General features: G+C 39.0%; 1 protein-coding gene across 1 annotated transcript in view; it reads right to left on the bottom strand.

The window, feature by feature from the left end:
• Positions 1-939: 939 nt before the first annotated feature.
• Positions 940-17,895, bottom strand: part of LOC149257295 (uncharacterized) — a 143,106-nt gene continuing 126,150 nt past the window's right edge. The window contains exon 9 of the mRNA XM_089413913.1: positions 940-1,344. Within this exon, the coding sequence (XP_089270039.1) occupies positions 1,201-1,344 (144 nt within the window). The 3' untranslated portion in view covers positions 940-1,200. The remainder of the gene's footprint in view (positions 1,345-17,895) is intronic.

Below are 17,895 nucleotides of genomic sequence, written 5' to 3'. Positions count from 1 at the left end.
ACTCAAAATACTTTCCTTTGAATTTCATTGTTTTACACCTTCTTGTTGTTGTCAAGCTGACTCGAAATTTCACTGATCTGTGATCTTTCACCACTTTCAGCTATCGTGCACTTGATTTCATGGTGGAAAGGTAACTTTCAACATAGTCTGAATGTTTGAATTTTTTCATCCTTGTCTGTGCAGATTGATTTTTCAATCAATTTTGCTTGAAATCTGGCCAGCAATTGTTGGAATTGTAGTTTCAAGTTGTTAAGTGTCTACAATCCTACTACCCCAAGGGCTTTTCAAGGTGCAGAATCCATTTCTGCATTTTAAAATGTAATTTAAACAATGAAAAATCATGATCTCACCAAGAATCGTATCACAGAATTCTGGTAAAAAAGAGCAAAAAGTAGAATGTTTAGACTCTGCTGTAAGTTTCTAATTCTGGTTCTTAGGAGTTTGGCATTCTGTTAAAGTGTAGTTTATCTAAATGTGCCTTGCGAAATGTGATGAAATGATGTATTTTGGAGGCTCCAATTTTGTAAAATTAATCTCAAGAATTTATTGCTTAAGCCCAAGGATTCCTTTCTGCCTCCGAACTAGTCTGTTGTTTTCGAAAAGGACGTAGTGCACCTACACCCGAAGAATCATTTTGAACTTAGTGCCTTTCTTTACCTATGAGTTGAGAAAATTTTCTTACTAAGTATATTTCTATAACATAATATATGTTGCTTTCTCCCCAAGCACAAATGTATGCATATTACTTCTTTAGAATTCTGAATAAAGAGATGTGCCATAGAACATTTTCTTAGATAGTATATTTCTATAACATAATATATGTTGCTTTCTCCCCAAGAACAAATGTTTGCATATTACATCTTTAAAATACTGAATAAAGAAATGTGCCAACTTTCAGAAGAAATGTTTTCAATTACTTGCAACACCAACTTTGAAATCTGTAAATAGAAATAAACTATTAAATTGACAAATGCATAACGTCTTGTGGAATAAGCATGGAATTGTACTTTGATGACAATTTAAAGCTAATAATTTGTTTCTCAATTAGAACTTAGTGCAGCTAAATAAGCTAACAATATGGAATGAAGGATGAGAAACTCAAAATGATAACAGGTCGCTGCCATTACAGTACAAATTAAGGCTAGTGCTATTACAAAACAAAACAGCTCCTAATGAAGAACAATTTTATAGAGACAAGATTTATGAAACATGGCGTGATTTTCCCTTTGCAGATCTGCGGCCACTAAGAAAGGACAATAGGAAACCCTTGCTACGTGGAGGATGATGAACATTTGATCTCTGATTATTCCCAAAAGACGACGACTTTGTGCCTTGTCTAGGATCCTGCCAACATAGCAATCGACGATATTAAAAACTGAAATATGGTCTTTCAGAATCACAATAAGAATCTTCTTGCTAAAACTAGTTACCAGGGAGGCAAGCATAAGGCACATGGAGATTACAAAAAATTATGAAAAAATATGCCACCCACATTTTGTAGAATTAATGAAACCAAGTAAAAACATGGAAAAGTGCTTATGCATGCAATAGAATGTACACACAGTAATTGAAATGAAGCCAGTTATTACAAAATGAAAAGAATTACTTGAGTATATTCTAGGAAAAAATAAATTTTGGTTTTCAAATATAGTATGTGTTATGAACTTTGTGCCCTAAAAATGATAAGAAACCAATGATTACAGTTCCTCTTCGAGGGGGAAACCTCATTTTACAATGAATACAATGTACAAGACAATATTGGATGATTCTAAGATTAAGTCTCCTTAGTATATATATAGAAGCCCAGGGGTAAAATTATAATAAAGTGGGACCATGAAGGATTTTAGCCTACATAACAATATAACAATAGAAATGTAGTCACTCAATATCTAGGGCTTAATAAGGAGTTTTATGATTTACATGAAGCTTATATATGGTTTAACATGCCCCTCTGCTTCAAACAAGTGTTGTCTAGAACACTTGACTAACTGCTAGTGATTCTACCAAAAGTCATCTCCCCATGTCATCTTTTCCAATAGTAGGTTCTTCTATTTAATGATGTACTCCACAATTGTTGGGTTACTCGGTCACTTAATCCTTGTTTCAAGGATTGTTTCTACTTCTAGTATGATTTTCCCTTTTTCATTTATTTCTGGTACACTTCCCAGCTACAAATAAATAGCATGGTCATGATCTCAATAAGGTAGAAGACCCTTAGACATTAATCCAAATACCTTGAGATGATTGTTGACAGCTTTATGGAAATCTCCTGAGATGGATGATATTGGTGTTTATACATTTAGTGAACATAATTATGTCATTACACACTAGTGCCTATTTTTGAGTAATTTTGTCATTCCATTAGAGCTTATCACTTTAGAGGGTTTCCCTTGGATACCTCTAAGCTCAATTTCCTTCCCTTTTGAGGTAAATCTTATGAAGAGATCTTGAAAATTAAAGGTCATTGTTCCTAATTATTGTAACCATTTAACCCGTAATATAACATCTGCACCAACTGTTTGTATTGCCATCACAGGACTATCCAACAAATAAACCCCCATATTGAGCTTAATATTATGGCACTTCCCTGAACAATTTATGGTGCCTCCATCTGCAATCATTACTTGAAATTTTGGTGTTGGATATATGAAACAATTGAGAAGTTTTGCTAATTTGTAATTGATGAAGTTATGGGTACTTCCCAAATCAATCAACACTCTACCTTTTTCTTTTTGATATATCCTTCTATCTTGAGGGTTTGTGGAGTACTGATCGCAGCTAATGCACGACAAGATATTGTTGGAGTAATCTCTTCTAGCTCTACATCTTGTGATTGGTCCAATTCTTGATTTTCTTCCTCTTCAAAGTCTATGTAGAACAATTTCTTCTCACTGCATTTATGCCCTTTACTGTACTTTCTGTCACAATTGAAACATAGTCCCTTTGTTCTTCTATCATCCATTCGCTGAGGAGACAACCTTGTCAGTTTTAGGGAGGAAGCATGATCTTCGTTATAGTTATTGGTGACCGATTTTTTATTGGCCATATTTTTCCTTTCAACTTTCCTTGCAACACTAAAATCCTACTTTAGAGATTTAGGTTCAAAGAGACGCACCTTATGTTGGATGCTTGCCTTTAAAGTTCCCATAAATAAGTCTAACAAAATTATCCTCTGAAATATTCTTTAACTCTTGGAATTGTTGAATGTGCTCTATAACTAGATCTTTTTGTTGAAGATTTACCGATTGACTTGTTGACCACACTTTGTCAACAGTCCAAGAGGCAAAGTACAAAGCAGCAAACAATTTTTTTTTCAAGGATCATTATCATCATTGTAAACCCAATATCTGCAAAAAAATATTGTAAATTATTCTAGTATGACTATTAAGCCATGTAACAACACCTAGGTAAGCATATGATTCTTCTCAAAAGGTTTCATCCTAGGGAGTTTTCTAACCTCCCCAAATTATGTGTGCTTATAAACACGGCAGAGTTTTTCTCCCAGATATACCCCAAAGCTAGGGTGGAATTCTTTGACGAGGTTTTAGGTGAATCCTAGTGTTTATCGAGTTTATGTATTTTTCATGCTAGATCATATTATATCACAGAATTGGATAGTGTCTTGAGGGTCTATGTCTAAATGTGTCTTTCCCCTTCTAAGGGTTTTATTAATTTGTAGTATCTTGATGTAAAAAATATTTTAATGCATGGTTACTCATAGTTAGACACCATGGCTAAAGTATTTGAGGGTGGAAAAATTAATTAATCCTCTCTAGAGTCAATTAATTAATTTTTCTAGCAAAATTAAATAAAAATCCCAAGACAAAATTAATTAATTTTGAGTCAAAAAATAATTTGAGAAAATTAAATTCTCTCAAAGTGGAAAATAATAAAAAATTTATGGGTCAAAAGAGAATTAATTTTTTAATGTCCTCCACCAAGGAAAAAATGGATTTTTAAAGAAAATTTGAGCCCTTGGACCTTGGTGGTTAAATCAATGAATTTTTTGAGGATATTAGTCCAAAATATTATATTTTGGATTAATACAAAGGGGGTTGTTACCCACCATTTTGTGGGTAATGTCCCTAAGAAGATTTTTTTTTCTCCAAGATGGTCCTCAACCGACAACGAACAACCCCTTGCACCCACTACCTAGCTCATTGTGCCATTTCTCCGCCACTGAACTATCCATGTGGTCTCTCGCCCATCTGCCATGATCGTATGTTTGAAGGTGGGCCTCCTGAACCTAAAGTTATGTCTTGTCATTTGGAAATTGAGTATTGTAGTTTGCTTATCATGGACACTTATGGGCATGGAATAATTGAGGGATTCGGCGGAAAGAATGGGCTAGGTCTGTGCTCTTGTCCCCTAGACCCCTTTTAGGTATTAATCTTGGATTCTCGTCCTGTGAGATTCCTTTTACTGACAATTTGGCTTTAGGAATTATATTTCATGGGAAACCCTGATTTTGGTTGCGTGGTCCCACTCCCTTATCTGCTTACATTACCCTATTTCCATTCATTATTATCCCGTTCATCATTTCTCCCGCTTGAGTCCACATTCCTCCACTGGATCCACATAGGGTTAACATGCCCCTTCCCCTTGCCCACACCTTGGGTCATGGCCTGAAATGAAGCCCGGAGGTTGATGTAGCTAAAAAGAAAGATAAAAGCATATATGGCCACAATCAACAAGAAAATGTACCACAAAATGCAAAAGATGGTCGGGACAAACACATTTAGAATGTGGGCAAAAACCAATACATGAGCTCTACCCCATCATCATGGCCCTCACCCTGGTTCCTACAGGTTTTATGAACCTCCATCTTATAGGAACCCATGATTGTCCCAACCCCTGGTGGGCAATGAACCCGCCCCACCTTAAAAGGGGGTATTCACTGCTATATCTTATACATCATGCTCTTCCCCTTTGAGCCCCGAGCAGTTAATCAAAGAAAATCATAAAAAGGAAAAAGGCATATAAAGAAAGGTGGAAAAATCAAGGTCGGGGCACCTCATGTACCACGATTGCTCCCTCCTATACATTATAAACCCAAGTGTGGGCTTCCCTCTTATTAGCTACCCTTGTACCCCAGCGTGTCACCCAGGGCTGCCCCTTCTCATCCCCTACTTCACTCACCTATCTATCACATGCCACCACCTTTTGAAGGATGTACCTTGACTATATTATCTCCTTTAGAAGTAGAAACCACTTAATAGGATTATTGGTTAGCCCCATTTGGAGTCTCGGAGACATTGGCACATCTCGAAGCCCATTATGGAAGGACAGGCCATGATAAACTCCCCACTTGTGGTCCATGATTTGGTAAGCTCATTTACTCAATTTCTCTAATGACTTGTACTAGAAAGCTAGGGGACACATTGGATCTTATGCAAGATTGCATATGGTCTCCATTTTGGGTTTGGTCTCCCTATACAGGGTTCTAATCCTCCAAAGGGCTACATTGACACATGTAGGGTGTGTGTTGAGAGCCATGGGCCTCCATAGCAACAGAAAACACTCCATGGATCCTCACACCCATTCAGAGATTGCTCGTGGTTCACTTATTGGACGAGGAAGATGCACTTGATCCATCATTGCTAGATCACCCCAAACTTGCACCATACACTTGGCAGATGATCCAAGACTTGCACAATGATGTGGCATCACCTACACCATCATCCTAGCCCTTGCAGGCGATCTACAGGCATCTTCGATTTGCTTGGAGACCCATGAAGACACTTGAGTGCCCCCACATGTCATTTGGAGCACAACAGGTTATTACAAGGGGTCAACCCCTTGTCCACTACTCTTAAGGGTCCTATTCTTCATTGTGGCACCCATGGACATCATGAGGCATCTTAGAGGGCCCTATGACATGCATAGATTATTATTTGACCTCCTGAGAGGCTTACTTTTTCACTTATGATCTAGTTTGGTGGGCTTGTCACCAAAGTTGAATTATTAGAACATTATTTTATTTTTGGGGCTTATGTAGGCCGAGGTTAATTTGAACTCCTAAGTTGTGTATAGATACAAGTGAGATGAGCTCATTTTCTCATCATCACTTTGGATCGGATCTCTCTCTTCTTTAGATAATTTCACACTTTTTTCTAGAGGATGAATTGGAGCTTTATGGATGAATTTTGATGTGTGGATATTAGTCTATCTTCTCTTGGAGCTTTTCTCTTGTCAATTGTGAATGGTTGGATATATTTTGTTATATGTAAGTACATGCTTTCCAGGAAAGGGATTGTTTGGGTCACTCCACATCATTTCATTCACTTATCCTTCAATAGGTGACTCCACAATATACTGGGTCTCCTCCCATCAGTGAAAGTTCGTAAATAGGAGGGAGCCTTAGTTGAAGTGACAATGGGCTAAGTCTCCATTTGTTTCCCTTGGCCTAGCTTTTGCCCTTTAGGGATCCCTTTTAGGTCACCTACCAGTTTGAGCGGTAACATTTTGGCACCATTTTCAGGGACACGAGACGTGTTTTGTTCCCCATACGACATATCGACATATCATTATTGGCGACTCCATTGGAAGAATGAAACCCTAGTTCTTCATTGAGCTTTAAAGTTAATGCTTGTAGGGTGAAGCAAACATCTATCAAGGCACTTTAATTCACCCTGGTGACTCCATTATAATCTTAGTATGCAAAATCATAAAAAATGGAGATTTCTCTTAGTCCTATATTTGAAAAACTCAATAACCAAGAGATTCAGGAACTGCAAAAGAAAGCGGTGGAATATGCAAAATCTTTTCAAAATATGTTGGAGGGCATGGATATGGAATTCATGCTCAGGTTTTATAGGTCGCAAGAAGTACAACTCGACATAGTAAGGTGTGCTTATGAAAAGGATCCTAGTCATCTCCTTGACCTTGCTTGCATAACCTATGCTGTGAATATTTTGGATAAACTCATCAATAACAATGGGAAAGGGAATACCTCCTCTGAGGATTATGAAGAGTTGGATCCTGCAAGCCTCCAAATCACGCAAGAAAGAATGGATTAATATAGTAGGTCATGCAGGGAGGTAGTAAGGGAATATAATTCTAACATATTTTTCCCCTGTTTATATGATGAAGAGGTGAAGCTTCATAAGATGAAATGTGAATATAAAGAGAACCCTACTAATGCTCTCTTCCTAGAAGCATACTACCAGAATCATGTAACAAATACCTTAGCCATTGTTCTTCAAGAGAAGAGATACGAAGAGAGATCTCGCTTGTCAACCAACCAAGATGAAGATGAGCTTGAGGATCTCAGTGATGAGCAGAAGATGAGTCCTCGTTGGGGCTGCAAGATAGACAGGATGATTTTGAGAGCACGTGTTAAGGAGAATGAAATTATGGAAAGTAAGGTCGAGACTGACCTTACCTTTCTCGAGGATATCACTCTTGATTCCTCTCCTTTCGAAAACCTTGAAGAAGGTGATCCTATGAGCTCCTTGGAAAATGACACTGGAGATTATTTCCGCATTGAAAAAGAAAAATGGGAGATTGTTGGGCCCCAATTTGATTGTGTTCCCATTTATGATACTGACAAGGAAGATGAGATTGAGATTGGTTTTTCCTTTATCCTGAACATTACTTGCGATGACATATCCATTGATACCTTTGGGAAGGAGAATTATTATTTTCCCTTGCATGAAGAAGGACAGTTGGAAGTGATTGATTCTCCTTTTAATGAAAGCCCAATCTTTGATGCTTATAATGAGGAAAGCAATGAGGCTCCCACCTACCCACCTTATGACTATGTATTCAAATCACTTGAGCCTTTAGATTGTGGGGAAGGAAAACTCGTTGAATATGATACTTCGCCCTCCCCTTTGCCTTTCCCTCTTGTTCATCACCTTGAGTCTTCCTCAAGTAACTCCCTCGTCCCTTTTGATATGACCTCCAGTGACAATGCCCCTTTCCCCTTTTTGAATATGGTGTCAAGGAAGAACCCTTCATTGAATATACTTTATCCCCTTTGACTCATCCTCAGGGTTGTGATCACTCCGCGACCTCCCCTCCCCAATGTGACCATCACCTTGAGAGACCCATTTGTTCCACTCCTCTCCCTTACCTTTTATTCCCCTCTCATCACAACCTTGTTGCATCTACAAAGCATGATACTGTAGACAATGATTGTGATAAAGAGTTCTTGAGAGTGATCATTTATTCCACAATTGTGTACTTAGAAGGAAAGCCTAGGACCTCTAAATTGACCTATTTTCCTTCTCCTAGGACTTCCCATTACCACGGATGGAGATCATATTTTCCCGCCTCCCACCCGCTTCATCCGCCATGTGACTATGTCCACATTCAATTTGGGAGTTTCTACATGAATAATCATACTGACAGACATACATATATTGATGTGATGATATGTTGTTTGCATTATCTTTATGATTACACTTAGTATTAACCTTACTATATGCATGTTAGGTTAGGATGCATTGCATGCTCATTTTCTCATGAGAACTAACATCATATGATATTTCTTATAGTAGATAGGTGCGTAATGGCATATTTGATTTTCTATTGATTTTATGGCATAACATATAACATGTGTGATCATGAGACGTCGCGAAAGCATGTTGCCTCGTGTTTTTCCATCTATTATATGTGCAGGGGACAGGTTTGTGGTAACCAAGATATTGTTGGAATTCTCGTGACCTCTTGTTCGAGTAGCTTCGCGCACTTCTTTGAGAGATCACATCCCAATGGAGTCAGATGTTACCCACCATTTTGTGGGTAATGTCCCTAGGAAGAACTTTTTTTCTCCAAGATGGTCCTCAGTGGGCAACCAACAACCCCTTGCAGCCACCAGCTAGCTCATTGTGCCATTTCTCCACCACCTGAGCCAACCATGTGGTTCCTTGCCCATCTGCCATGATCATATGTTTGAAAGTGGGCCTCCCGAACCTAACGGTATGCCTTGTCATTTGGAAATTGAGTATTGTAGTTTTCTTATCATTGACACTTCTGCGCATGGATTAATGGGGGGATTGGGTGGAAAGAATGGGCTAGGTCTGTGCTCTTGTCCCCTAGACCCCTTTTAGGTATTAACCTTGGATTCTAGTCTCGTGGAATCTTTTTTACTGACAATTTGGCTCTAGGGATGGTATTTCATGGGAAACCCCGATTTTGGTTGCGTGGTCTCACTCCCTTATCTGCTCATATTACCCTCTTTCCATTCATCATTTCTCCCACCTGGGTCCACATAGGGTTAGCATGCCCCTTGCCCTTGCCCACACCTTGGGTCATGGCCTAAAATGAAGCCCGAAGGTTGATGCAGCTAAAAAGAAAGATAAAAGCAGATATGGCTACATTCAACATGAAAATGTACCACAAAATGCAAAACATGGTCAGGACAAACACTTTTCGCACGTGGGAAAAAGCCAACACATGAGCTCTACCCCATCATCATGGCCCTCACCCTGGTTCCTACAGGTTCTATGAACCTCCTTCATCTTATAGGAACCCATGATTGTCCCAACCCCTAGTGGGAAATGAACCGCCCCACCTTAAAAAGGGGTATTCACTGTTATATCTTATACACCATGCTCTTCCCCTTTGAGCCACGAACAGTTAATCAAAGAAAATCATAAAAAGGCAAAAGGCATATAAAGAAAGGTGGAAAAATCAAGGCCAGAGCACCTCGTCTACCATGATTGCTCCCTCCTATACATTACCGTTGAGAGATTAATTTGTCCGATTAAATCTCTTAATATTAATTGTCAACCCGGGGTTCGTTAGCGTGAATTGCCTTGCGCTTTCTCGGTTCAGGCTATGTCAGAGTTTAATTGTTTCCTTATTAATGATTTATGAAATAAATACTCGCAAATCTTATCGTCTAATGAGCAAACCCAACAATCAAATTTAACCTAAAATCTTCACAAATTCCAATATTCAAATCTGTACTTAACTGAGTATTCCTAGTGGCAAAAACAAACTTCTATTCACACCAAACCCTAATCAAACTTTGCATGTTGGTATCAGACTCTATATGAAAAATCACTCAATTGTTTTCAACAAGCATTCTATAATGACAATTCTTTGAAAGAAATCAAACCACCCGATGATAATCACCACTCAGCTTATTAAACTATTGATGCCATAATCATTCGTTACCAGAGCAAATAATGATAACCAATCTATAACAATCCAATTACTAATTCAATGAGTGATCTATCATGTTAATGCTTCAATCAACCAATTATTCTGCACTTAAGGGTTTATGTTCAGATCAAGTTTTAAGGTTCAAGTATCAATTGGAGGAATTACTCTATTTTGATCTATTCTGTTGTTTTGTATTCAATGGATTACTTACAGAATTCTAATAAAATGAGAGCAACCATGATACTTATCTCACTTGATGTTCAGCTATCAAATCTAAGACTATACCTAATTCTATGCTATAATCAAAATAAATCCCTACCTCTTGCTGCTGTAAGACATAACAATGATCTATTCATGGAGTAAACACCCTAATATATGAACTGAGAAAGAATTCATTCAAAGGACACTGCCTTTTGCACGAAAGTGAGGATGATTGTTTCGTTTTACCACCGGTATTAGTAATTAAATGAACAGAGAAGATAAATGGTGACTGTGGAACGGATCTTTTGAAAACGTTCCTGTAATGTTTATACCAGTTTACAATGCATCAATCCGCAATAAAACAAGTCAATTAATTATTTGTGCAACCAAGACATTCTCATATTTAAACTATCAATTCAAAAATTCAGTTGAGTTCATTAAGTCTTTCGAATGATCTAGCTAGTTTCATCCTAATTTCAAATGCCTCTGTAATACTATAATTGGGATTAACTTAAATCAATTCTTGTCAATAAAACAGAGGTTAATTTAAGGGAAGGGGACAAAGCCTATCTGATTCAATCGAAATCATTCTCCATCTATAACTACTCAAAAGATTAAGGGCTCAGACATTCACTATGGGTGACAATCCAAATATATTGATGACTATGCAATGCGTTTCAAGTGAAGGCAACAAAACAACAGGGTGGCTCTGGTTCGAAGGGCGCGATATCACACTAGAATTCAGTTGCAACTCAGAAAATGACAAAGACTCTGCAAGCATAACCAATAATCAATTAACCAAATAATAATTCACACAACAGAACTGTAAATGAAAAGGAGATTAAGCAAATCTAAGGTTGAAGTGTCACTGTTGTTTCAAATACAAACAATCCCAGATGGGTGGGCCCGGCCACACCTGGGGCTGATAACTTACATTAACTAAATGATTTGGTTCACAGTCAAAACATGGACTCCATTCCAATCAACGCATTCGAAAACAGCTTCAGAACAAGAGCATCATGATTATATTCAAATTGGTTCGATCATACATTAAAAATGCTTCATAAGTTCAGTGCTACAGTCCTTTCTTGTTGCTCTGCTTTTATACATGCTGGAGATTAATTACATTCTAAATCAAATGGGACAACAAAAAATTTGACTTCTCTAGATGGCCTTCGAATAGCTAATGGTTGTTGTTGATGTTGATCAATGCATGAATGGAGGAAAGGATCCTATCAAACCATAATTGTGGCACCAAAAATAGGCAAATCCGAATTTGATTGTTCGGTAGAAATCTGGACATTTTATATAAATTGGCCTCAGAGAACTCCACATATCTTCCAAACCGTAAGGAATTTTAGAAAATTGTTTGAGGGTTAGTAAATTGGTTATACTTGGACCAAAACCCATGTTCCAGGTTTTCCCATTCTCCTTCACCTGCACAGAAATCTAGGCGAAAGTTGGTAGTTTAAAAATTATTGCAAATTTGGGCAAATTTATGAATTTCCTTCTAGAGACCCACATGAGTGACTTGGGTGCAATCCAAGTTATGCAAAAGTATTACATCATTTTTGACAATAACCTCTCTCGGTTTCTTCGAAAGCATGCCGAAAGTGTCAAAAGTCCCAAATTGGTCATTTCCATACTCTACTGGTTTTGTGCAGAAACTTGGCGATGGAACCCTGTGAAAATGCGCTTGGCAAAACCGTCATTAGTAAATCATGGAATAATCATCTTTAATCATAGAAAAGCTAATAAAACTAATGATAATCAACCACAAGATATACGATGTGTTTTGGCGATAAATGATGGAATTAGGGTACGGAACAGGTTAAAGACCTAGGGTTTTAGGGTATGAATGGTGATATTGCGTGATGAAAACATGGGCATTTTTTAGGCCCATCAATTATAAACCCAAGTGTGGGCTTCCCTCTTATCAGCTAGCCTTGTACCCCAACATGTGACCTAAGGTTGCCCCTTCTCATCCCCTACTTCATTCACTTATCTGTCACATTCCACCACCTTTTGAAGGATGTACCTTGACTATATTATCCCCTTTAGATGTAGAAACCACTTAATAGGATTATTGGTTAACCCCATTTGGAGTTTAGGAGACATTGGCATATCCCGAAGCCCATTATGGAAGGGCAGGCCATTATGTGTTGGAAAATCAATGCAAATAGATTAGGGTTTGATTCTCCTTACTTGATAATTACTTGTGAGTTATGTTGGCTTCTTTTACTTCTTTATTATCTTATCTTTCATCAAGCAATTACCATATTATGTGTATGAAGATCACGAAACAAGAGACAAGATGTAGGCACTATGCCAGGGCAAAACCCAATCAAAAGTTCTCTTCCTTTCAATAGTATTCTTTGAGACTCTTCACCCTAGACAAAGACCAAACCTTCCTTCCACACCAAGTTAGCCTCCCAAGTCTTCGACCTCTTTCTAGCAGCACTTTCTTCGACTATGCAACAGCTTCCAGCATCAGGTAGCAGCAGAACTTGGAAGACTTTGATCTACCAAGCTAGGCACGAAGTAGAGAGAGAGGCAACAAAAGTTCGTTTTTCTTCTTCTCTTTAGACTCCACCCAACTCGCACTTCCTTTTGCTTCCTTAGACCGACTTCGCACTACTTCGCACTACTCCAGCTTCCTTAAAGATATCAAACTAGCTTGAGATGAGATGCTCCAAATGAATTTGAATTGCTTCTATTTATAGGCTTCAAGTGACCTCGATTAGTGTCCTTAGGTCGATCTCTTCTAGGCCGACTTGGTGTGGAGAATACATAAATTATATTTGAGTCAATAGTAAACCTTTTTACATGATTCAAAAGCCCAAGAAGGGTCTCTTTGAATGTACAATGACTCTATAAACTAATATTAATCCTATGAGTCCACAATGAGGACTTTGACTAACATAATGATGACCCAAGCATGAAACCCATGATTTAATAAGTCATTGACACAATAATAAAAATTTATTTCTTTATTCTTTTGACAAGTACATTTCATAATGACTCAAATACATTAATGAAGACCAAACCTAGTTACATTTTCCAACACTCCCTCTTAACTAGGGAGGTATTCATAATATACAAATACAATGGAAGATCTCAAACTATATGAACAATGAAGAACTTTAGGCACCACAATGCCATGGACTAGATTCTTGACCAGGGCAATCTATCCATTGGTCTCTCATCAATTTAGGCACCACAATGCCACAGACTAGATTCCTAACCAGGGCAATCTATCCAAGTGGGAATAAGGTGGACTCAAGCTTTCAACCTCTCTAGGTACCATCAGGCTTACTTGATAACCACCAACCCAGGGACCCAGGTGCATATCCATGGTCAGAGCTCTACAACCCATGCCACCTTCCCTATTTTGGGACCTAGACATCAACACAAAGTCTCTCAAAAGCATATAGAATCTACATCAAGGAAGGAAGACATATTGAAGTAAGCAGGGATGTCATATTTGATGAAAATCAAGCATATAAGAAATCAAAGGATATTCCTATTGACTTTGATGACGAAGAAGTTCCCATATTTGAAGAAGAAGAAGTTCATCATGAAGAACCTACTACAAATCTAGAAGAAGAAGGATCAAGTGAGCCTATTCAATTGGTGGTTATCCCAACCACAAGGAAAAGGCCAAATTGGTTAAAAGCTACATTAAAAGATGTTGAAGGACATGAAGCTATGAAAGGAACCTTCAGGGAAAGTAAGAGATCAAAGAGATATTTTGGTTGTGCTACATATATGACGAAGTTAGTTGAAGCCGAACCATCAACATTCAAGGAAGTTGCTCATCAAGAGGTTTGGAAGAAAACAATGCAGGAAGAATATCAATCCATCATGAAGAATGGGGTTTGGGAAATCGTTACTAGACCTAGTGACCAATCGGTTGTCACCTCCAAATGGATCTATAAGGTCAAACATGCAGTTGATGGAAGTATAGACAAGTACAGAGCAAGATTTGTTGCAAGGGGTTTCTCTCAAAAGGAAGGCATTGATTATGAAGAAACCTTTGCACCCACAGCAAGGTACACTACCATTAGATCTTTGGTTTCATTGGCTGCTACAACGGGTTGGAATATCCATCAAATAGATGTGAAAACCACATTTCTAAATGGAACCATTGATGAGGAAGTGTACATCGAACAACACGAAGGCTTTGAAGTTAATAGTGTGAAAATTCCTAAGCCGGAATCCCTACTGCAACAAACTGATGTTACTTCTCCTACTTGATTAAATCATACAAGTTATTTACTATCTTCTACAGTAAATTTCGAAGTAAATACATATGCAGCCTTCACTCAATTTACATGTATGTGGAAACAAAATACTGAGCAAGAAAGAAAAATTCAACACATAGGACAGTTATTTTTGGACAAATAGTCCCCGAAAAAACCCAATGCGGGAAAACCTGTGCAGCGGCTCTGAGGGTTGATTATTATTAAGCAATAGAAAAATTTGAATACATCACTGAACACCTCACGGGGTCATTTAGCTTCGTGAGTTTACCTCACACAATCATTGAGACAAGTGTCGGCTGTTCCGGCTGCTGGATGAGATGCCCCTAACAGGCACTACGTTGCCTCTACGTTGTCCCAGCGTCAACCCTTTCAGGCATTGTGTCACCAACTGGGAATCCAATCAAAAGTCCAGAGTCACTGCACTCAACCTCCCGGTCGCACAACCCAGCTTATCGCTGCTGAAACTGACCCTCTCCTCTGATTTTTTACCTTCTCTCTCTGCCTCTACGTCACTTCTGCGTGGCCCTTCTAGCCCTGCGTCTAGCTCTGCGTCAAGGGTTCTGGATTACTTACTGCCTCTCTCTGCTGACGTATCTCTGGCTAAGAATCTCTCTCTCCGGAAGGTGCTATCCCTGCCCCTCAACTGTAAGAGATTTCCTCAATCGATTTTTCCTCCTGAGAAATTCTCACTTCAGAAAATTGATTTTCTCTATCTCTCTATGTGTTTTCCAAATGACCCTCAAGTCCCTTCTTATATCTTCCCGTTGGGCAACCAACGACCTAGATTAAAACATAATCAAAGGCTCGGATCGTTTTGACTTGATCCATGGCTTTTTCTAGAAGTTTCACCCCTAATTAGATTAATACCCATCAATATTTTAATTTTCCTACATTTAGACCTAGGAACCCCATTAAAAATATTAATTATTTTAATAAAATCACTTCTGGGTGGAATTTCCCAAAACGCTTTCTAGGTTCTTTGGAATACCTGTGCCCAAGCCTCCCTGCAAAATTTGAGGCTTAGAGCACATCCGATGCTACCACAAATCTGTAAGAATTTACAGGGTAAGTTCCACAGAAAGAATACCAAAAGGACACCGCTCACAACCAGATCTCAAATCAATACACCAGTATTTTTGACGTGGTTAAAACCCTCAGAGTGCAAGGAGGGAAACAGTCCACGGCCTGTCCCAACGTGGGTACTACAGGCAATTTATTAATCAAAGAATGAAAATTTACATAAGCTTCTCTCATGCACGGATTACCCGAACAATGACCCTCCATGCGCTTTAAATAGAACTCATGGACCAATCGGGTGTCAAGCCACGGATCAAGTGTCGGTAATACCGAGGTGAGAGTGAACCGTCGGATCACTACATATCGTGACCGTCGGATTGTAAGTTACAAAATGTACAACGGTAAAGAAACACACTTTACCTAACTCTAACCTAACTCTATACTAGACCAAGTTGAACTTAACTATATCCTATGTGTCGGAATATCCTAACATCCCCCCTTAAGAACAACTTGGGATAGGATTGAAGGATTTACAAAAATGACACAATAGGAGAAGGAAGGAGGCACTAGAGCCTATCCCCCCTTAGTGACAACTTCCTGAACTCCAAGCATATATCGAAGTTTAGTGAACTTCGCCTCTGTGAGAGCCTTTGTGAAGATGTCTGCAACCTGATCATCTGTTGGACAATATTGCACTTCAAGAACATGGTCATGAATGAGCTTTCTGATGAAGTGCATGTGTAGTTCAATGTGTTTGCTGCGCTGATGCTGGACTGGATCTTTGCATAGCTGAATGGCACTTTGATTATCACACCAAAGTGTGGTTGAATGCTGCTGCTCAAAGCCAAACTCTGATAGGATCTGACGAAGCCACAAGGCTTCCTTACTAGCTTCCACGGCACCACGATACTCTGCTTCTGCTGACGAAAGAGAAATGGCAGCCTGTTTCTTACAAGCCCATGTAATAGGTCCTGAACCAAGAGTGAAGACATAGCCGGCAGTAGACTTCCGATCATCATGGTCACCAGCCCAATCAGAATCAGTGAAACCAACTAACAGAGGAGCTGCTTTGGCACTGTAATGAATCCCAAACTGTACTGTACCTCGAACATAACGGAGGATTCTTTTAGCTGCTTTCCAATGACTTTCACGGGGGTTTTGCATAAATCGAGCAACAAGGCCAACAGCAAAGGAAAGATCAGGACGAGTATGGGTTAAATACAAGAGTTTTCCGACAAGTTGACGGTATAAGGTAGCATCAACTTCAGGAGAAGTACAAGAGACTGAAAGTTTGACTCCAGACTGAAAGGGAGAAGGGGCTGGCTTACAGTCTTCCATGTGAAAATGACGAAGAATATCACAAGCATACTTGGACTGGGAAAGGAAAATACCCTCCTGGGATTGCAAGACTTGAAGACCGAGAAAATAGTGTAAGTGTCCTAAGTCTGTCATTTCAAATTTCTTTTTAAGGCTGGACTTCACATGGTTGATAAGGTTGGGATCACTACCAGTAAGAATAAGATCATCAACATAAAGAACAAGGATGATAAGAGAGTTGCCCACTTTCTTGGTGTAGACAGTATTGTCAGAATGACACCTAGAAAAGCCAGATTCTAGAAGAAAGCTATCCATTTTGGCATACCAAGCCCGAGGAGCTTGCTTGAGGCCATAAAGGGATTTCTTAAGTCGACAAACAAGGCTGGAGTCTGTTTGTATGAAGCCAATGGGTTGTTCCATATAGATTTCTTCCTGCAAGTCCCCATGCAAGAAGGCAGATTTAACATCCATCTGATGGACTTCCCATTTTAAAGAGGCAGCAAGGGAAAGAACAAGGCGGATAGAGTTCATTTTGGCAACAGGGGAGAAGGTTTCAGTGTAGTCAATGCCTTCAACCTGTGAAAAGCCCTTAGCAACGAGACGAGCTTTATGTTTATCAACTTTCCCATCTGGTCCATACTTGGTTCTGTAAACCCATTTACATCTAACAAGTTTGCGTCCCTTTGGTAGAGGAACAAGATCCCATGTATCATTTGTCATCAATGAATGATATTCTTCATTCATAGCTGCTTCCCAATGTGGATGGCCTGAAGCTTCTGCAAAAGTGTCAGGATCATGATTTACTGGAGCTTGAGCCAGTAAAGAAGAGGCTCTTTCAAACTGAGAACGTGTACGTCGCTGATCTGTAGGATCACCGGCAAGATCACCTGCTGCATCCCGAGTAGTACGGACCCATCGTGGAAGTTGAGGATCCTGAGAAGGTGGGGGAGGATTATCATCCTCGCTTTCATCATCTGAA

Source organism: Pinus tabuliformis, chromosome 6, assembly GCF_031772625.1.
Source record: "Pinus tabuliformis cultivar Carrire ecotype Pingquan chromosome 6, CPIR1, whole genome shotgun sequence".
NCBI classification, from domain to species: Eukaryota; Viridiplantae; Streptophyta; class Pinopsida; order Pinales; family Pinaceae; genus Pinus; species Pinus tabuliformis.
This window is presented reverse-complemented; position numbering and strand designations above follow the sequence as displayed.